This window comes from Oryzias latipes, chromosome 3, assembly GCF_053564925.1.
Source record: "Oryzias latipes strain Hd-rR chromosome 3, Olatipes_Hd-rR_3.1".
Classification (NCBI taxonomy): domain Eukaryota; kingdom Metazoa; phylum Chordata; class Actinopteri; order Beloniformes; family Adrianichthyidae; genus Oryzias; species Oryzias latipes.
The window spans coordinates 32,077,637-32,100,146 of NC_136239.1; the positions used below are offsets into that span (position 1 = coordinate 32,077,637).

General features: G+C 38.6%; 1 protein-coding gene and 1 pseudogene across 2 annotated transcripts; one reads left to right on the forward strand and one right to left on the reverse strand.

The window, feature by feature from the left end:
- Positions 1–1,229: 1,229 nt before the first annotated feature.
- On the reverse strand, positions 1,230–13,820 carry chrna5 (cholinergic receptor, nicotinic, alpha 5). Its single transcript, XM_023953627.2, has 8 exons — positions 13,517–13,820; positions 13,176–13,316; positions 9,834–9,985; positions 9,691–9,735; positions 8,949–9,058; positions 4,210–4,387; positions 3,427–4,122; positions 1,230–2,757 (listed from the first exon to the last, which is right to left on the reverse strand). Exons 2-8 carry the CDS (start codon positions 13,264–13,266, stop codon positions 2,599–2,601), a joined length of 1,431 nt encoding a protein of 476 aa, XP_023809395.1. The 5' UTR covers positions 13,267–13,316; positions 13,517–13,820; the 3' UTR covers positions 1,230–2,598.
- Positions 13,821–18,545: 4,725 nt separating this feature from the next.
- On the forward strand, positions 18,546–20,804 carry LOC101170012 (UDP-glucuronosyltransferase 2A2 pseudogene; annotated as a pseudogene). Its single transcript, XR_911593.4, has 2 exons — positions 18,546–18,725; positions 18,808–20,804. The product of XR_911593.4 is annotated as a UDP-glucuronosyltransferase 2A2 pseudogene (transcript).
- The last annotated feature ends 1,706 nt before the right edge of the window (positions 20,805–22,510 follow it).

The following is a 22,510-nucleotide window of genomic DNA, read 5'->3' on the forward strand; positions in this document are numbered from 1 at the left end:
CATCAACCAGGACAAAACTCTCCAGTGTTTCCTCGGGTAAAGACAATGCCACTGACCTATCTATCATCTATCATCAGTTATACATTCATACAATAACTAATCAAACTTGGGATAAAACTCAGGTCATGCATGGTCCAGTTGAACTGTGTATATGTGTGTGCATACATGTATATGTATGTGTGTATGTTGTTTCCTCTAATTAAAAGAATATTTTCCTTTCCTTTTTGTCCACAGCTCTTCAAAAGGAGGGTCAAAATTGCTGAGAAGATTCTCAATCAAGAGGATCTGTCATATATAATAGGAGCCAATGCATATTATGTCTGCGACAAGGAAAAACCATCTAGATCACTAGTGTTTGTTCTTCAGATATGCCTGCTGGGCATATGTTCCAAATCCTAACTTCATATATGACCGGTATACGGACATCAGATATGAGCAGATTTGACATGGATATATCCTGACCTTGGATATCACTAGTGACGCATCTGATATCTGGAGAGAATCTAATCTCCAGATTCTATCAGAATAAAAGTGTCCCATACTTGGAGTTGAAATGCTTAGGACATGAACTTAGAAACCGGCATATCCGGAGAGTATCCACCATGGATATCACCAGGTATGGAGTATTTCTGAGTATATCCAGACAAATATATCTCTTGATTCTGGGGGCCTTTGCGCAGTGAACAAGAAAAGCTGGTATTTTGGGAAGCTGTTATAGAGGTATATGGCCACTGGAGGGCGGTGTACAATCAGCTGAGGGCTCAAGCCCTTGAAACATCTCCAGCTCTCAGATGCTAACAGGGTTGTGTTCCAAAAATCAATAACCTGCAGAATTAGCTGGTGTTAGATTCCAATTATTTTTTCTTTATGGGGGCTTTGTCCTTCCTCTAATCAATGGGGAGATGCAAAAGCTGCCATGTGAGTTATCTTGGAGCAGCACTGCCCAACCCAAGAATGCAAGATTTGTTCACAAGCTGAAAGGATTTGCTGGGAGCTTCAAGTCCTCACAGGAAAGTGCAGTGACTGAGTTTTCCTTATAGTGTGGTTTAAAAAAAATCCATCAAATTCAGTTTCAAACTAGCAGTAATTACAATGATAATTTAGCAGATGGTAAAGAAACGATTGTGGAAAAAATGAACACGGCTCATTTATCGACTCTGCTTTTCATAAAGAAGCTTAACATATTGTTGCTGACACTGCAATTGATTCCACTAACCAAAGAAAAGCAGTTAAAGGAACATTCTCGTTTATTTTTAGGTGGAACATCAACACAATAAAGGTTTTCCTTATTACTTTCACATGCGTACACAGTGAACCTGTATTCTGCACACCTATCTAGTTTAAAATGAGATTCTATGATCTCCATTCCCACTCTGTTTGCTTCCTTTTTTTTACATTTTTGAAAACAAATTGTCTTTATTGGCAATTTACATTTTTTTTTGCTGCTTTGCCGCAGGATTTTTGTCAAGGTTAAAGTGTGCCGTGGCTCAAAAATGGTTGAAAAACACTGGCCTAATAAAATCTACTAGAATTTATAGTAGTATCAACTATAAGTTAATGTTCTAGAAAAAAATCAGTAGGCATTTAACTTTCTGTTGGTTTTCTAAAGGTTGTTTTACTACGTTTAGTAGAATGAATTTAAAAAATTTAGCTCATGGTTTTTGTGTGCCACCCCAAGATTTAATGTGGCCCCCTACCGGCCACCCCCATGAAAAATTTCTGGAGGCGCCACTGCTCTGTTTGCTTCCTTTTTTAACATTTTTGAAAACAACTTAACTTTATTCGCAATTTACTTACAATTTGCATCAGCACAACATTGTTTGCATCAAATGTTCTCTCTATTTGAAACATTCTCTATTGAGGTTCCTTTTTTTATCCTGAACACTTTCAGAACTAGTGAACATTGCAGGTAAATGTGACTATGTTTTAGCATTCCTTAATGATAAAAGACAATACCATTGCAGAAAGGCTAGAAAGAGTAGCTTACTTTTACATAAAACAACCTATTTATAGCACTTTTTAAATTTGTATTAAATCTGGCAATTGAACATAAAAATAGGTAATCAAATAAATGTGCCTTTTTCAATTAAGGAAAATTTGCAAAGTTTAGACCATTTTTAAATCCTTGCATGTTAAGTACAGTCGTGCATGTTGTACTTCATTTGTATCTTTGGGGGTAAAATAAAAGCCACTATCTATCAAGCATCCCCCTGGCTTTCTGCTTGGTCCCTAATACTGTTTCACATTTAGAAATTACTAAAAATTCATCATCAGCTTTTTAAAGAAATTCTAGCTGTTTGCGATGTATCAGTCTAGTGTAATGATTTAGTTTGACAGCTAGACTTTAAAGGGTTAGAGTTTTTGCTACAAACACATGGATATCCTGCTAAAGGGCTGGATTAAGACAATGTGTGAATATTTCCATTCTCCAAGGGCTCCAATTTACCAGTATGGTTTCTCCTGCATTTACAGTTCATGAAGATCTAGCTTAGACTAGCAATGGTTGACCTATTATTTCTGCATTTAAATGTCAACAAGAATACAAAGAACAGCTAATGAGCTTTGCTTTGTATTTTCGGCCCAACAAAATGTCTTCTTCTATAGAATACTGCCAGCATAGTCGGGAACAATTATACTGGCCCATTTATAAATGACTGGAACGAAGAGCAGAGCAGAGCCAAGGACTGACACCAGGAAGAAAGCCCACAGAAACATCCGATCCAGCACCTGGGCAACGTACTTCCAGTCCTGCACCACCTGTAGTTAAAACAGCATGTCTTTAATGATTGGAGCCAGAAACAATTGACTGTATATGAGAATTGGACTGAGTGATTCCTCCTCCTATCCAAACAGGAAGTGCTTGTTGGTTTCAAGAAGCCAAAATTACAGACTTCTATTAAAAATGAACAGGTATAATAATTTCTGCAGCAACTATTTTTTTACCTAATATTTTAATAAATGTTCTGTGAATTATTATTATATTTTATTATTATTATTCTGTAATATTTTGTTCTTATGTTTTCCTGCTCTGCTTCTTTTGTTTAACCATGTTCTTGCTAATCTTAATTTTTTATATTTTTTCTGTTGTGCAAGTTTTTCTATTTATAAACTGTGTACCAGCCCGCTTTTAGGTGGGGGGGGGGGGTCCAACAAGCTTTACACCTGATTGGTGGGAGTGGTTTCCATAGAAACGTGGACTCAGACCAATTTGGACCAATCACTGCTTAGTGACAATTTCTGGTTCCAAAATCCATATTAAAATAATGGCAGCTGAACTGACTTCATTTGGTTGGAACCAGAAGCGAGTCATTTTCTATGGGTGACGTCACACTCACTCAGTCCAGTCCTCACATACAGTCAGTGGTAGAAACACACTCAGCCTGAATCTGAATTGTTAAGTCGCACTGAGAATTTGGCCAAACTCACCTCTCTGACTTGATTTTCTTTGACCACATGCATGGTTATGTAACGAATGGACTCCAGGGCAGTTTGGAGGTTGTGCCGAGTGTGCAGGATGTGGGTGAGATCCGGTGTTGAGTCCTTTGTCTTTTCCTGTACCGTGACCTTTCCTTTGCCAGCCAGCCCTGCTGTGGCGTAGCGGTCCACATGACTTCTCATACACAGCAGTTTAGGCAGTCGGTGAAGGAAAATCCTTCTCACCCACGGCGCCATATCGTGATGTGTGGAAGACGAGCGATAGTGAATGTTGATAGCAAAAACAGTGATGATGATGGACAGGGTGACAAAAATCATGGTGAAGACCAGATACTCCCCAATGAGAGGAATGGCCTTCGAAGAGGAGGGGATTATCTCCTCAATGACAAGGAGAAAAACAGTGAGAGACACTAGCACTGAGGTACAAAGGGAGATCTTCTCATTGCCATTGGAGGGCAGATAAAACACAAGGATGGTGAGGAAGGATAAACCGATACAAGGGATGATGAGGAAGAGAGTGTAAAAAAGAGGCAACCTGCGAATGATGAAGAAATAAGTGATGGTGGGATAGGAAGTGCTGCCATCGGTCCTAAGACCACGACTGCCTGTGGCCTTTACTATCTCCCATTCTCCATTGTCAAAGTAGTCTTTCTTGTCCACGTGAAAGTCCTCCAGAATAATGTCCACCTGTTTGATTGAATGTAAAATCTCATTTTAGAAGGTATCTGGATCTCAAACTCACAACATACTAAACATGAAAAGTGAAAGACCCACCTGTGAGCCATCGTAGGTCCAGGATCCAAACTTCATTGAACAATTCTGGAGGTCAAAAGGGAAGAACGTGACATCTATGGTGCAAGCTGACTTGAAATTAGCTGGAGGGTTCCAAGATATAGTTCCATCATACTTGACAACAGCTTTTGTGACGGTTCCCTCAAAACGTCCATCTGAGCTGAAGCAAAAAAAGTGCCATGAGTCAATTAAAAAAATAACCTTTCACGACAAAAATAAGGTACTAATGTAAATATTTTGTCCATCAATCCATTCCAGTGCAGGGTCACATTCAGACAGGAACCAGCAAATACATACTAAGTATTGACTGTATAAGAGAACTGGAATGAGTGAATTCTCCTCCCAAACAGCAAGTGCCCTGGCTCCAATAAGCCAAAATCCCATAGACTTCAATAAAGAAATAAACAGCTATTACTCAGTCATTCTATTTGTCAGAATCTCCGTTGTTGCTCTCCTACCTTTTTGTTGACATGTTCTTGCTCATCTTTTTTTTTCTTCATATTTTTGGGCAAATTATTCAAGTTATAAACTGGCCTCAATAAAAGTAAGTGGTCTCGCATCCAACATTCAAAATGTTTGATTGAAAGATTCTCCTTGCTTTCAAATGGTAAGGGTGTGGCCTTCCAACAGGCTCACTTCTGATTGGTGAGAGTGGTTGCCACTCGACTTGGACCAATCACGTCATCTGACTCCAACATGGCGATCTTCTTATCACAAAAAATGGCGACTCAATCAACTAACCGTTGTGCTATCCTAGGCACGTTAATGTTGGGAGTTGGGTCATCTAGACCAGTGTTTTTCAATCTTTTCAGAGCCACGGCACACTTTAACCTTAAAAAAAATCCCGCGGCACACCAGCATCCAAAACTTTAAAAAAAAGGAGAAACTTATAGTCTGTATTGATCTACAGCCCCTCCACAATCTCACATGCATTTTTGAGATAATTGTTGCAGAAAAAGCTGGAAGCTGCAGCTGTTTTTTTTCTTAAAGATGCAATAAAAGTTAAGCTAGAAGATTTAACAACAGTTTGATGTGTGTTCGTTGGTTTCAAGACGTTTAACAACAGTTCTCCTTGTGCGCTGTCACTCTCACAGCCCAATGCATCATGGGAGACGTAGTGCATAAAACGGCCGGAGATCGGTTTTCGGAGCTTCATTGTTTTGTTCATTTGTTCCACGGTCTGATACCGGATTCTGTGGATAGCTACACCTCTAAAGACGAGCTTTAGCTGGTATTTTTGTTAGAACTGAGCGACTTTACGAGCTAAATCAGGACAAGGAATCCTGATTGGTCTGACTGATGACATGTGATTAAGCCCCCCAAGAATGATTGGTGGAGACAGTTAAAGGGGCGGGACTTTTCCAAAATACAGCCGAAGGTGCAGCTGAATCGCGGTACCGTGATTCTTATCAAAATGTCTTTAATAAAATAAAATATACGCAAAGCAGGGCTCCAGACTGCGACCATTTGGTCGCATTTTGCGACTAAAGTTTTAGAGTGTGCGACTCAATTTTACATCCAGTCGCACATGTGCGACCAGTAAATTTGCCTCCCTCACCCTCCGTATTTTTTATACATCAAACGTGGAAGGAGCAAGTCAATGATCAATGAAATCATCAATGAGACGCAAGCGCACACGCACGCAAACAAACACACACACAAACTCGCACACATACTCATGAGAGGAGAGCACAGACCCGCGTAAGTGGCTAAAATGCGTGTAGGGGGAGGGGCCTAGAGATAATCGAGCGCGCGTAAACATCTGTGGGAAGGAAACGGAGACATCATCACAACCTGATATGTGCGTCTGAGCTATGAGCAAGCGAACCATTGATTCATTCCTCCGACCTGCGGCTACTGTACCACTGCCAGAGTCTACAGCAGGGGTCTCAAACTCGCGGCCCGCGGGCTATTTGTGGCCCCCACCTTGAAATGAAAGTTTAATTTTAATGCATCCTGCCAGTTTGTATGAATGACACCTTTTCATTGTCGTGTGCGGAGCTGACAAACCAACCAATCACAGTGGAGTAAATGACTATTGGGGGCGTGACAATGACCGGGCTTGAAAGCAGGAAACCTGACAGCCCCCTCCCCGGACCACATGAAGGAGTTCCTTACTTTCCTTTAGAACGTATCTTTTCGCTCGTAATTTTCTAAATGCATGCAGTCCGTGCTGAACTTTTCTCTGGGCCGCACAGACCCGGAGGTTACGGGGATTACGGTTAAGCGCGCAGCATCGCATCCCCCCAACCAAACGGTTCATGAACGGCTGTTTGTGTTACGGCAGCACACCGCTCCCGCGGGAGTCGGGTCAGCTGAGGAGAATAAATGTCCCACACCTACGTACCTGCGTGACAGCTAACGTGGCTTTAGCATTAAACATGTGCGAGCAACAACACGGTTTAGTCCGAGACGCACTTAAAACACGTGGTGAAAACGCAAGGATAGACGTGTTTAAGATGAACCAGCGGCTCGCCTCGATCATTGGGGAGACCAGGCCGGGGGGGGGGGGGGGGGGGGGGGGGGGGGGGGGGTTGGGGGGTGATGGCGAATCTGCAGCGAGACTGAAGGAGAACAGGAAGTTGAAGTTCAATTCAGTTCGATTTAGTTTTAATATTCCTCTCCCCCTTAGTATGATCTGTGTTATTATATATTTTATATTTATTTGAATGTTTTGTTACGGATGTAGCCTATTTTTAATCAATTGGTATTTTAAATTATTTCAATTTCTCACTTAACTACAAAAACCATCAGGACACATGTCCCATAATGCATTGTTTTGTAGTCATTCGGCAGCTTTCAGTCAGTTCAGTACTAAATTTCCAGCTGCGTTCGGTAGGTTGGGGCCTTGCTCTCACCCCTTTCTCCTGATATTTTTGTGATGATTGACAGGTGATGTTGGGGCAAAAATATATGTCACACACCAGGTGATCTGTGCAGCGTTTAGTTCACCTGGGTGATCTCAAACACGCTTATTGTGCTTCTTGGCTGCACTTATTTGGTGTCACCAAGATAAATTTCCATCAGTTTTTGAGCCTCTCTCTGATCTCAGGAATCTGTATCAATTGTTCTGATATCCAATGAAAATTGCCCGTTCTTTTACAGTTAACCTTCATCTGTCAGTTTACCTGTTGTTGCATCTTCAAAAGTGCAGATTAAAATGTGACACTGAATTTGAAACAGCACATTGTAATTTCTGCATCTATTATTAAAGTATTTATTAGTAATACAGTGGAAATTAGTAGATCTGGTTAGAATGTTGATTTACGGTATGCGCCCCTAAATTTTCTGGTTGTGCCCCTAAAATTTTCAGTTGGGGGCCACTGTGTTCCTAGTGAAAAAAGTTAGTCTGGAGCCCTGCAAAGAAAAAGTATTTTACGATCTTTTATATTCCTAACTCCTCAGTGTTTTATCAGGGCCTGTTTGGATGAACACAGACCTGAAATCTTGGAGATAAGAAATGTTTTTAGATCAGTTAATGAGGGCAATTTCCCACGGCACACTTGACCATCTCCCACGGCACACTAGTGTGCCGCGGCACACTGGTTTAAAAACACTGATCTAGACCCACTAGGCAGTGCGCTTAACCTTTTTTCTTCAATGATTTGTGAACCTCACTGGTGTCCATGGATTACATGAAATCTTTCCACCTTTATCCACCTTTGTCATGGTAGGGAGAACACGTCAATGCAAGGGTGGGGTCATCTAAGATAGCACAAGGGTCAATTTGGTGTGAGCCGTAGGTAACCGATTTTCTATGTTGTCACACTCACTCAGTCCAGTTCTCTTCTACGGTCAATGCTTATAAGACACAATTCTGATTCACTAATTGATATAAGAATCAAGTTTTTAGACTGTGGTAGAAAAAGACTGAGCCTTAAACAAGACCTTCTCGTTGTGGGGTGACTGTGCTAAAAGCAACACCACAGTGCAGTCCACTAAACAGACATCTTAAGCTTCAACAATTTCTGTTGTCAAAGCCAGATATTTTAAAAACCAAAACCGCATAAATAATAAAGCATAAACAGCAGTATCAGAGCCTTAAACAGACATGGTTTCAAGCACAGGTCAGAGTTTAAAATTATTTAGGAAAATAGTCAGATAAATTTTGGACCATGTTTTTACTCAACAGACATGGACGGCCATGGTGCAGAGGTAGAGCGGCAAACCTCAGACTAAAAGATCGCAGGTTCAGTTGGCTCAGGTGTCGAAGTGTCATTGTGGTTGTGGGTTGTGCCAGTGTTCGGCAGCAGAGCCGCCATTATCAGTGTGTGAATGTGTGTGTGTGTGCATAGGTGAACGGGACTGTGACTGTAAAGCACTTTGAGCTTTCTAAGGAAGGTAGTAAAGCGCTATATAAGTATACAACATTTACCATTCTTACAGGACTATTTTATACATAACTTTCCTCTCTGAAACAATATTCCTGAGGCATCGGCTTTGTACAGGTGAGTTTATTAGAAAGGGAATTGAGATGTCCCACTATATTATAAGCACCTGAAGGACATTAGGTCACTGTGCACAGACTTTTCATCAAAAAGTGATTGTGCAAAAAAAATAAAAATAAGGTTTATTGTCTTCAGTTGCATCTAAGGCTTTTGTTAAGGTGAAATAAATTAGAAAAATGTGGATGAATCAGTTTAAGCAACCTTTTCTCTACGTGCTTTAAGAAATATCAATGTCCTATAACCAGGGCACTGCCTCATCTTTTTCTAACATACTTGTCATAAAGGACAACATCTGGGAGCCAGATTCTGTCAGATGGAACACGGATCGTTGTGATGCCCAGGTAGTCCTCCGGCTTCCATCTCAATTTCATGTCAATCCATTCCTACAGCAGGAAGACAAAAATGGAATGTTCTTAGACAAACTGGAAACAAAAACTGAAAAACTTTTCTACAAAATTCTACTGAATTTTACATCCAGTTTAGCTAAATCATGACAGAACAGCATTCAAAAAATTCTAGATCTACTTTTTAAAAATGCAAATAAATAAATATGACCTTTTTTACTGTTTCTAAATGGCATTTCCATGGACTGGCATCTCTGGCCTTTCAATTTCCCTATTCCCTGATATCATTTATCATCCTGAAGGAGAGCAGCTGACCTGAACGACAGTGCCTGGTCTGTGGGAATAATTCATAAGATGCATGGCAGGCCAGATATCCAAGACCATGAATAAGGCTGACAGGATCAGGGAGAGGGATGGGGGGAGGCGAGTGGAGGCAGGTGCGTGGGCACAGGGCCGAATCGACTCATAGATGAGATCTGTCACTAAGCTGCCAAAAATCATACTAAGAAGCCCCATAGAGGGTGTCTTGATTGAATGTTGCACATAAATGGGATCCTGTTTCTGGAGACCACAAAGTAACATTAACAGCAACATAAGCTGTCTGACTGGAGACGGATGGTTGACCGGGATGCTGACTCGAAGAACTATAGTGTGTGTGTGGGTTTACTTGCCTGTTTCAGCCAAACATTGGTTGTCATTAACTGTTTTTTCTCATCCTGTGGGGTAAAAGCAACATAGAGTTTACAATTTTAACCTTAATAACCTGGTTTAACACAATACTCAACATTATTCCACAACATCTCTTTATCCTTACCACGTCAACCAGCTGGGAGATGGCCAACCCGAACTTTACGGGGATCGTCTGGTTTAAATACTCGATAGGACGGACCCATTTTTGGTAGGTTCCAAATAGATGTTTAAAGAGCGTATCCTCTGCTTTTGCATAGGAAGAGAGTTTTGGAACGCCTAAAAATGAAAAGATAAATGTGTTAAATTCAAAAGTCAATGCTGATTAATCTTAGATTTAAAAGATATTTACTGTTTTTGCTATCTACTGTGCCAGTTTCTAAGACAACAATTTTAACCGCAGCTCACGATGGATTTAATCTATACACTTAAAGTTTGCTTTCAACAAAATTAAAACATCAAAAATAGGCCAAAATTAAAAAAAACTGAATGCAAGAAGACATGTAAATGATTAAAGATCCACTCCCATGAAAACTGTGTTTTTAGCATGTTCTTCTGGCATTTTTCCAATGATGATATATTAAGAAAATTAGGCGCAAAATTGCATTTCATTTGTGAGTATTTCTTTATTCAAATTATTGTGAATTGGGAGCAGATAAAAAATGCAGCTTGAAGAAAATTTTAGTTGTGGTGTAAAATATAGACTCCCTGCTCTGCTCCATTCTAATGCATCTGCTTGTAGACGAATAGATCCATGAACGTCTTTGTTTTCTTTTAAAACTTTGGTTAAACCTGTACGGCTGGATAGCTCCAATATTGCTAGCCATTTTTGTTGTACCAGTAATATTAGGTTGGGGTTCTGAGGGTCTGAAGAGGGAGAGAGTGTAAACAGAGATTTCTCAGTAACAGGAAGCCAAATTTCAAATGAATTCCTGCCGCTCTGCAGAAACTATCTCACATGAAATTGTTTTTTAAAAGTCTTTATCCACCGAAAATAATAAATAACACTTGTGTTTCAGACATTTTTAATGAACATTTGTTCATTTTGAAAATGTCAGTGAGCCTTTTTCTAATAATTTCTTTTTTTTTCCTTTTTTGACAACAATCTGTATCCTTTTACTTAATGGGAAACGTTTAAAAAAAAAAAAACGTAAAAAATTAAATTTTGCTTTATGGTACAGTTTGAACGTGGTGCTCTCCCCTTGACAAGCCTCCAGGCAATGAACAGCTAAAATTTCAAAAGATTTTAGACAGATTGAACAAGAACCTTTCTGTTGGTCACATGCCATTTTTTCCCATCTCAATTCTTTGCAGAGAAACCAAGTTTTTCATTTAGTCAGTATTTCACGGCCACCTCCACTATATTCGTAAACTCAATTTACAGAAAAGGAATTTGGAGGTAAAGGAATCCAAATGTTTAGTAAAAGAATGCCACAAAATGTATGGATTCATTCTCACTCTTTCTGTGGATCAATAAGAGTGAAGGTGCAACATCAGTTAATAAGGAAATGCATCCCTTTGTTGGTTTGTTCTTCTGCCAGCATTATGCAGCTTCCCTGAAAAACGTGTTCTGATCATCTGCTGGCTTCCATGCTAATGACTGTTGATTCACATTTTCATAAATGGAAGGAAGAACGTCAGAAATCCGCTGTTCAGCATAAATCGCATGCTGTGAGAAAAAGGGGGGGCTGCATTTTAGATCAGCACAAATCTGCATCAGTGATCCGGCTCACGGTAAAAGGTTTCTATGGTGACGTGACGATAAGCACCTTTGCCCCACAAAAAGGGGGAATGGCTGAAGTTTGCATGTCCTCTACTGTAAGTGCATGTGGGTGTTTTCTCCCATGTATCATCAGTTCAGTGGACATTCTGTGTGACCATTTGTTGCCTCTAAGAGGAAATGTTTTTCACCAGATCCGTGTGATGCTGAGTATGAAAGACAGGTGTAAAAAATGGAAGCATTGATGTCAAGTCTTTCAAGGCCATGCTTGTTAATGTTTAGCTGAAAGCATAAAAAAAAAAAAGTCATAGGAAACGGTAAAGAGCAAAACACTCCATACATAAATGTACAGAAAGGGCATGATCTGCATTTCAAAATGTTTTGGACCCAAAAAATATATATAAAATAGTGAGAAAACAATAGCAGATTCTCATTTTATCTAACTGAGTTGCCCTGATAGCCGCAGATTTTTAATCCCTTCTCTATAGAAGTCGCAGATAATTGCTTTGGTCAAATAACTCACACATTTTTATGGTCCATTTGATGTCCATTTTTATTACTATTATTATTGCATACCATCTTTGCTGAGATGCTCCTCAAATTTTCTTTCGAAAATGGGCAAAAAACAGAAGACATGCCTGACTAAGATACTTAAAGCTGAGGATGTTACCACGAAACAATTATAAGAAGCCTCTTTTGTGTGACTTTGAAGTCAAATATACAGTAAAGTATTTTAAAATGGTACCTAAAAGTTCATCCCACAATAGTCGTCAAATCCAGACAAAGAGGTTAAAAATAGAAATATAGATGGTGTATTTTCATTTATATTGTAATGGTGAATTATTTTACTTAGAGTAGATGGGATCTGGTTTGGCTTCATGAGAAGAGCAGTAACTTGGTAAACTGACTGTTTTAAGATTCTTATGAACAAATTTCACTCTTGACGTTAAAGGCTGGTGTCTATATTGCTGTTGGTTATGTTTATATTAGGTAGGGTATTCCTGGTGATGAAAGTGTCCACATTTTATTTTTTTCAAAAACAGATTTTATCTGCTATCAGCTACTTCTACCCAATGTCAATTGACAAATCAGCTAGCACTAAATCAATTCAAACTTTATTCATATTGCACTTTTCCTGTGAAAGCATAACACAAAGTGATTTGCATTCAAACAAAACAAAAAATATGAAAACAAGCACAAAAATTAAAATAACAAGCATGAAAATTAACAAAGCCCCCTACCCATACCTGCACACACCCCACCCCTTTCCCACCTCCCACCCCCTAACTGATGGGAAAAGGCGATGTGAAATAGGAAACAGGCTGAGCACGAAAACAAAATGTTTGTTGTTGGACACGCTAATAGTAATTGGAACCTCCCTCTCTGTGATGCTGCATACCAGCCAAATACAGCATCACACTAGCATGTCACACTGAAGCATAGATTGCTTTTTCACTGGTGGATAGTTTTTTTATTGACAACTTTGCATTGTTGGAAAACAATGCAGCTAAAGTTATTTAATATAAAGAGCCCTGCACTGACTGTTCAGTTTAATCTCAACAGCTTCTCAGTTACACAGTAAAATTTAGTAATATGTAATTCTTCTAAGTTGTTTCTAAAAGTGTGTTTTTAAAACTTTTTTTAAAATGACTCTTCTTCTTTTTTTTCTTTTTTTTTTACAATAAATCAACATATTCCACTGTGCATATTCCTCGGGCATCCCCAGCCTGTACAAGACTAAAGACTCACGCAGCGAGTGACACAGGTGGCACCAGCACAGCAGAGGCAGAAGCAGCAGCAGTATGACAGAGATGGTTGCCCCTCCTGCCCTCAGCATCATTCTAGAGTTGGCATAGGATGCTCAAAGCTGGTCCTTTGGGCATTTCAGAGCTGTAAGAGATTAACAATACAGAATAGTCACAAAACAGGCTTGTGTGTGAATGGGGGGGAAACACCGAATTACACGTCACACATATCAGGTTAATAGGCAAAACAACGCCCTGCATAGAGTGCAATGCCCTCTACCTTCACCTTCCTAACAAAAGCATAATCAGATTCCACATGTGAGCATGTTGATGCCGTCTTCCTACCTGTTCTGTCTGTTTCCCATTAAACGCAGAATCCGGTGTGGCACTGGTTGTTAAGGAGGGGGCATCCCTGACAACAGCGGCAGAGCTGCTCTAGTCTTCCTCCATTCCAGGCAGATTCTGTTCCTCTCCTCTTGCAGACACTGCTGCACTCCCTGTTTCTTCCATTTGTGCGCAGGCAACCGGTCCTCATCTCCCTATCCTCCTCTTCCTCCTCCTCCCCCTATCGCAGAGAGCCTGACACAGCCCCCCCATTACAACAGCACACCTCTCCTCCTTCTTTGAGCGATCGGCTCACCAATCACAGGCAGGAACGGGAATTAGAGTTTATCCAACATGATGCTGCAGCTATTTTCTTTTACCAACACACCCACCTGTATGTAAGTAAGTCTGTTTATATTATATTATATTATATTATATTATATTATATTATATTATATTATATTATATTATATTATATTATATTATATTATATTATATTATATTATATTATATTATATTATATTATATTATATTATATTATATTATATTATATTATATTATATTATATTATATTATATTATATTATATTATATTATATTATATTATATTTTCAAAAGTAGTTTGGGGATTCATTCACAGATTGATTGGGGGAAAAGTAGATGTACATTTATTACCAGTACAAATGAGTGTTTACCATACATGTATATAAAAATATCAGTGAAAACATTCAATAAAATCTTTGTCTAATAGATTTTGGGTCTTTAAAATGGAGTGGGAAGAAGGAAAGGTATGTATGACCACATCCTTAGTATACTAAATTAAATCCATGCCATAATAAAAGATATGATACTGTACCAATGAAGAAGCATAGATCATTTATTGGCCCTGATTCAGATTATTCATATTAGTATAGTATTAACCCTTGTGCTATCTTACATGACCCCACCCTTACATTGACGTGTTATTCCTAACATGACAAAGGTGGATAAAGGTGAAAAGATTTCATGTAATGGACACCAGTGAAGATCACAAATCATTGAAGAAAAAAGGTTTAGTGCACTGTCTAATGGGTCAAGATGACCCAACTCCCAATGTTAAAGTGCCTAGGATAGCACAAGGGTTACATGTACAAATATCAAGTAAACATATTATAGTGTAACTCTGTAATTACCATTATCATCAGAAAAATTCTTATAAACTACCCAAATGAACAGACCCGGTGCCATTTACATCTCATTATACGGCGTCAGCTGTCACCGGTCTGTGCTGTTGGGCATGACCAGTACGCATCAGGATTGTTTGTGGCGTCTGGGAATGCATACTGGAGCTGCAGGGTTTGTGTGCATGCTTTGATGTGGTCCATCCATTATTTGTGGTGTAACCGGTGTTTATAAGGTGTCTGTGTGTCTCTTAGCATGGGTATTCTAATAACCTTTTGGTATTAGAGATTTGTATAGTTTGTTTGACTGCTAGTACCAACCAACCACTTTATTGTCCTGCACTTATCTGTTTAGTTTTCGGATGGCTTCACTCAGCAGGTTGGGGAACCCATAAGGCCACACAGACATCGTACAGTTTGAACGCGGTGCTCTCCCCTTGACAAGCCTCCAGGCAATGATGCGAAGGTTTGGCAAATTCATTGAAATTCATGCAGTTCGTCTCAGTCACCCTGGATGATTCGGTGCTGATTACGACTTTGAATGAAAGCAAATTTGACCTGGTGCTCACTAACTCCTGCTGGAGTAATTGTTTTGGCTAAATATATCAATGTTCCTGTAGTTTATAATGCTCGCTAGCCAATATCAGGGGAGGCTCATTTGGCCGTCACTTCTTCACCGTTATCTCACGCATCCATGAAAGGGTCTGAGAACATTTGTGCTCATTAACTGTTAACATGAACGATCTGCATTTTTTCTTAAACTGTTCAGTGACTTTATAACATTATATCAGCAAAAACTATCGAAAAAGATTAGAAGAGATTCTATGCAGTAGATGTTATAGAGGAGCTCAGGCTGGAACAGTTCCAAACAGTTTTCTTATTTTATTTTATATATATATATATATTACATACATTTTTATATACAGATTTTCTATCCACATTTAAGATTTCGGACTTTAAATACACTCAGCATCTTATCTTGGATACTCTTACAAATTGTGGTCCAACTTAGTAACAAATCCTGTGTCCGTCTCTCGATCAACTGTTTTTTTTCTTTAACAAAATGACCAAACTTCAATTTTATTTCTTCAAGTTGTTTTAAGTTCTAAATTGTATTTAATTTATCTGACAATTTCTATTTTTTTTTTTACAAAAGGACAAAATCTAGTTGTGTTTTACCTCAATAGATTTTATAATATCTACATCTTATTCATTACACTAAGAGGTGAATATCAGACTTGTTTATGTCTTCCTCTCTCTTTCACCATGCAAGTCAGAACTGACAAAACTGTACAAAGATGAAAAAGATCAAGTTTAACAAGCCATAGATTTGTGCTGTAAAGTCATGTCATGCCGTTTGAGCCTCCCACTGTGGGGTGTGATCAAAGGTCACACCCTACATCATTGACTCTTGATGTGTCAAGAGTCAAAGAGATGTAATGTGACCTGCTGTAGAAATAAATAGTTATTTCAGGCATTCACAAATCAGGCACGTTAACAGCACCTCTTATCTTCCTGGGGTTCAAAGCTCAACAGAGCCTAATGCACGCTTTGATTCAGTTTGTAAACCTAGTGTCCAAAAAAGGCAGGAGAAACTGCCGGCCACTCCCAGGTACAAATAATCCAGAGCAAGTCAGAACCAAAACATAAGCAAAAGTTAGTCTGTACAAAGGGGAAACTGATGTAATGTTTAACCTTGCAGCTCAGTAAAAATGATTTTCATTCAAGACTCCAATTCATCAGTGTGTTATGGTTAGTAACAAAGACACACCAACTTTTTTTTAGTTCAATAACTAACATTGTGCAAATCATTTATTTCAGAAAATGATACAAATATTATCATGATCTTACCAGATTTAAACATGAGTTCCTCATAAACATGGATAAACATCTGACACTCATTACCATCTCATCTTTAATACCATTCATGGTTTAACATTGTGAGCAGCTGATTATAGCAGGAGTGATGTGAGAAAAAGCTGGGACGCTACGTGTTACCAACAGATTTTTCTAGAACAACATTAATTTTCTTATTTCTGTAAGAAATCTAAGCACATTCAGTAGCTTTAAGGTACATCTAGAAAAATGGCTTCTAACTTGCAGCAACTTGTTTTTTTTCCTGCCATTTACATTTTGTCAGGTGATTTATCTGTTGTGTTATTTTGTGCCAGTACATGTTGCCTTTCACAAATAATGTCACTTTTAGAAATATCTCTTTCTTTATTATGATGATTTCCTGTTGATTCTAAGGAAACTTTAACAATCTCCCCAGTTGTCAAAATAAAAAAGAAATTCTCCTTTTGCTAAGTCTCACAAATGTTTATAATTTTCCCTGAAATTAAATGTTTTTATCTTTTCTTACCAAAAAAGTTTAGGAAACTTAAAAAAACTAATTAAAATCTTCCTTTTTTTTAGGATAAAGGATTTTACAAACTAAACATTATTATTTACTGGTTGCAAAATCTCTTAAGAGAATAGGTCAAAGAAAGTTTCCCCTCAATGTTAAAGCAAGCACCTTCAAGCATCTAAAGCAGGGGTGTCAAACTCATTTTCACCGAGGGCCACATCAGCAAAGCGGCTGTCCTCAAAGGGCCAGATATAACTTATGCATGAAACTAAATGTAATGAAAAATAAATGTAACTACTGTACTCCTTAATGTTAAATAACTCCTTTGTTTATTTATTATAACTTTTTAAAGTGACAATTACAGTTGCATAAAAAAAAATATGTTTGCTTGTTACTCTAGTATAAATCCTTTTAAATTTGATTCTGTCAGGTTAGGTAGGTTATACGGACAGTGTTTAAGTCCTAATGTATAGTTGCCCAATCAGATATTTCAAGTCCAATTCCCCATAGATATGAATAAATACACACCAATTTTTATTTTACAAAAATTATCAACTTATATGTTCTGTGGGCCACGTAAAGCCACATTTGGCCCGCGGGCCTTGAGTTTGACACGTGATCCAAAGCTTCAGCTGTAATTCCAAACAGGTACCTGTTTGACTTGTGTAATTGTTAAACTACACAAAAATGAGTTGGAAAAAAACAATAAAGGAAGGTTAAAAAATTTGTAAGCCTTAATAATCTCCTCCATCAACCTCTACAGAGGACACTTTTAAACCTGAATATCTCCCAGCCAATGCACACCACTGAATTCATTCCTTTTGGTATCTACAGAGGACAATTGGAGATTTTTGATTACACCAAATCTGAAGGGATGGAAAATTCTGGAAATTGTTGTTTTTGGTGCATTTAAAGAAAAGGATCAAATGGCCTTTTTCTGGTCAGGTGGATAAGGTTTAAAAATTTGCATTATTGAAACAAACTGATTGGCCTAACGGTGGAAGAGTAATGGCCGCGTCTCATGTCAGCTGCAATGTTCTGATTATCCTTTCTACTGTTTGTATTTTGAGTCATAAAATAAATAAATGTGTCACTTTGGGTGAAGGATTGATACTAAAACATGAGCTGTAAAACAATGAAAATACGGGTGAAAGCTATAAGAAATTCTGACTGTTTTCAATTTTAAAAGTGTTTCTCAAAATTTAGATTAAAATGAGAAAATAATAGTTGGAAAAGAAAAAGAAATAAATATATTTTTCACCATTTGTTTTTTCTGTTGAGAGGAGAAAAGATATTGCTATGCAGCAAACTGGCAAAAGAACAAGTTGATTTCTTGTTTCTTACAATGATGAGCTTTTTAATTTATATAAAGGTTCCACAAGTTGTAAGAACACATTAAAAGTTGGCAAACACAACTTTACAAGTAAGTTTTAAATGCATTTGTTTTTTTCAAGGCACATAATTGCACCGTAAAGGTACCAAAGAATACTTTTGTTTGAATGATTGAATTGCTTTTAGATGTCATTGCACTGATTCTGTCAATCAGTAAACGTTTTATCTGATGCTCTTTGCACACAGACTGATTATTACTGACTTTAGCTTGAAAGGTCCTCTGAGCTGAAGTGCACTTGAAGCACCTGAATTGCTGTATTTTTCAGCGTTTGGCGTGCTGATGGTTCACACCAAATTCCCTTAAAATAATTTCCTGTCTGCTTGGAAAAAGAGTGAGTACCAATAATTTGTCTTAGAGAAATAAATGCATGCAGGTAAATCAGTGTCACTTGTTTTTGTTTTTTTTAATCACAGATGAAGTTGCCTCTGTGCTGCTGTGCTTTGCTGGTTCTCGTCCTCACAACCAGCTTCTGTCATGGAGGCAACATCTTGGTTTTTCCTGCAGAGGGCAGCCATTGGATCAACATGGACATCCTACTTCAAGCTTTACACTCCAGAGGACACAGCTTGACCGTTCTGCGCTCAAGCAAGAGTTGGTACATCAAGGAGCACGCGCCCCATTACAAGAGTTTCACCGTCCCAGTGGAGAGGAGCATGGATCAAAAGTTAATTACTGAATTTATAACTGAGTTTATTCACTTTCAGCGTGGGGCTCTCCCTATAACAAGCTTCCTGCATATGAGCCTAGGTATGATTGGTAAATTAAGAGAAGCTCACGAACCTGTGGGTGAATTTGTGACAGCTGCAATGAATGACAAAGCTTTGATGAAAACTTTAAATGAGAGCAAGTTTGACGTGATGCTTACTGACCCATGCTGGGGGGGCGGAGTCATTCTGGCTAAATATTTAAATCTTCCTTTGGTTTTTAATGTTCGCTGGTTAGTACCCGAAGAGGCTCATTTTGCCATCGCTCCGTCACCTTTATCCTATGTCCCAATAGTAGGATCAGGAAATACTGATAGAATGAACTTCTTTCAAAGAGTTAAAAACATGTTTTTGTACCTTGTAACACAACTGCAAAGCTACACAGCCGTTAATTATGTTTACCAGCCAATATGTGACAAGTTCCTCGGTCCTGATCATGACTTTAATCGTTTGGTTCTTGATGCAGACATTTGGTTGATGAGAACAGATTTTGTGTTTGACTATCCACGCCCCACAATGCCCAATGTTGTGTACATGGGAGGGTTTCAGTGTAAACCTGCTAAACCCCTTCCTGAACATTTGGAGGAGTTTGTACAGAGTTCTGGAGAACATGGAGTCATCATCATGTCTCTGGGAACATTTGTCAGTGAACTTCCTGATGACTTGGCAAATGAGATCGCTGCAGCTTTTGCTAAACTGCCACAGAAAGTAATCTGGAGGTACAAAGGCAAAAGACCTGCCTCTTTAGGCAACAACACTTTAGTCGTGGACTGGATGCCTCAGAATGACCTTCTAGGACATCCAAAGATCAAGCTGTTTGTGGCTCATGGAGGAACTAATGGAGTCCAAGAGACTTTGTACCACGGAGTCCCAGTTGTGGGTCTGCCTTTGTTTTTTGACCAATATGACAACCTTCTCCGTCTACAAGCAAGAGATGGAGCTATAGTTCTGTCAATAACCACAGTGGACAAAGATGACAGCTTCCTTAAGGCCATACAGGAAGTCCTGACTGAACCCTCCTACAGGATGAACATGCAGAGACTCTCCAGGCTGCACAGAGATCAGCCAGTGAAGCCGATGGACAAAGCTCTCTTCTGGATAGAGTTTGTCATGAGACACAAAGGTGCTGCTCACCTGAAAGCTCAGTCCTCCAACATGTCATGGTTCTCCTACCACTCTGCGGATGTGGTTCTGTTCCTGACTGCAGCGGTGCTGCTCGTGTTTCTGACCTCCTTCGTGTTCATCAGGTGTTTATTCAGAGCTGTTTGTAAATGTAAAGTGAAACACGAATAGAATTTAGATTTGAACAATAAAAGTAATTAATAATTAGCTCGTGAGATCAAGTTTTTAGACTTCTTATTACTATAATTTTATTATATTGTATTATTTTACTGGTAAAGAATGAATGCTTCAATTAAACACATTTTTGAAATGTGGAGCCATTGCTTTTAAGGCGATTACTGGTTTGTAGAGAAAACCCTACCCAATGGTAAATTTAAAAAATTTATAATTTCAAAATGAAAATAAATTGAGAAAGTTACACGTTTTTCTCTAACAAGTCTTGTTTTAAACAAATAAATTTCCAACATAGAAAATGTCTTCTTGCTAAGAATAAACTCTAACAGACACCACACAATTATCTGACAAAAACTCGACAAGTAGTGCTAAACATGGCTCTCTGAGGCTAATAATAAGAAAATATAAAAGGAAAGAACGAAATATGTTTTGCATTTGACTTGGAAATCAAGGTCCAAAAGTGAAATAAGAGTGGAAAAGCAGAGAATCAACAATTTGTTTGACGATATTGCAAGTGTTGAAAGACCCCTGATTTACCTTCACAGACCCCTCTGTGAATGTTTAGTTTGGTTATTCTTTACCACCAGTTTGTTTAAAAAGAAAAGTATTGTAGCGACCTGGGGGTTGGCCCTGCCTTCAGCCCCAAAGGCTCATGGGAAGTGGGGAGCTTTAGGGTGAAACCTTGAGTCAGAGGGTGAACTTAAGTGACACTCCATGCTGTTTGGCTGTTTGTGTGTCCTTGAGACTGTCCGGGGTCGTGCGGTGTATGGGGCACAGACAGCTCTCCCTTGAAGCCTCTTCATGAGCAGTTGGCTTCGCTACCCCGCTGAAGTGACGATCTGGCTTGATCGTTACAGTATATTACGTTTTCTTTTGTACTGAATAGCTAAGAATTTCAAAAGTTAAAACAATGTTGACTTGTAGTCAGAACTGTATTTCACTCTTGCCTTTTATTGTTATAAATGATACATTTTTAACTTGTATTCCACATACGTTCAATAAAAATAATAAATAAATAAATATCTAACTTCATTGACGCCGCTGGTCCGTCCTCTCCAATTGGTCCATGTGAGCAGAAGCGCCGCGCGTGACCAATGAGTTATATTGCTAGAGGAGACACGCCCGCTTGAGAAGCCATCAGCGGCCACATGACATTGCTTTCTATTGCCTTTAGTGGCATCTAAGTAGCTTTTTATATTATATATATATATATATATATATATATATATATATGTATATGTATATATACATATATATATACATATCAGTGACGTGCGGTGAGGTTAATGGCTGGTGAGGCACTGACGTCATTAGTCAGATTTACAAACATATGAACCATACTGAGTAAATTATTCACCATTTGACAACAGTTAACGTGTTTTGTTTAAAATATTATTTCAACATGTTTTTTTCATATACAAACTGCAGCATAGAAAAAAGCACAAACGTTATTATCGTCTTACCTTTACTTGTAAATAAAGTCCATACGCCGCTCCTTCTGAAGAAAATGACTTGCCACTTGCTTTCACTTATTCTAGTATTTTTAGCGTCATAATCTCAGGGCTCACCGGCGCCCCCTAGCATGAGGCACGAGAACTGCTGGCCTCACCCAGCGGCTTTTTTGCAGGCGTTAAGCACTCAGCACAAGAAACACGTCCATCACATACAGTTATTTATAAAAGCAAACACTGTACATCATATACATCTGCTGATTTATGTAAACTCAGCTCATATAGTACAAGTGATTGAACTGACATACAGAGAGAGCAGTACCGTCTGACTGCATAGGTATTGCGCAATCCAAGGTGAGGGTCAGCGGGCTGGTGCCTCATCGCACGTCACTTCTTAGTATCTGAACGGCAAATGCGGAAATTCAGCGATTTTGAAAAGAAAAAAACACCCAAAAATGGTACATTTAAATGGAAAATGACTGCAAAACACAAATTACTGATTAAATATAATAATTGAATTTATTTTTCTCTTTTCTTTCCATAATGATAGGTGAGGCACAGCCTCACCTGCCTCTCCTGACTGCACGTCACTGATACATATATATGTGTATAAATATATATATGTATATGTGTATATATGTATATGTGTGTATGTATGTATATAT

Excerpts from the sequence above, each read along its gene's own strand:
- chrna5 (XM_023953627.2), bottom strand. The coding sequence starts at position 13,266 with ATGATGCTGAGGGCAGGAGGGGCAACCATCTCTGTCATACTGCTGCTG. Across the intron at positions 4,388-8,948 it reads GATGTTGTCCTTTATGACAA|CTCAGATGGACGTTTTGAGG; the intron begins GTATGTTAGAAA and ends TTTTTGCTTCAG. Across the intron at positions 4,123-4,209 it reads GGACCTACGATGGCTCACAG|GTGGACATTATTCTGGAGGA; the intron begins GTGGGTCTTTCA and ends TCAATCAAACAG.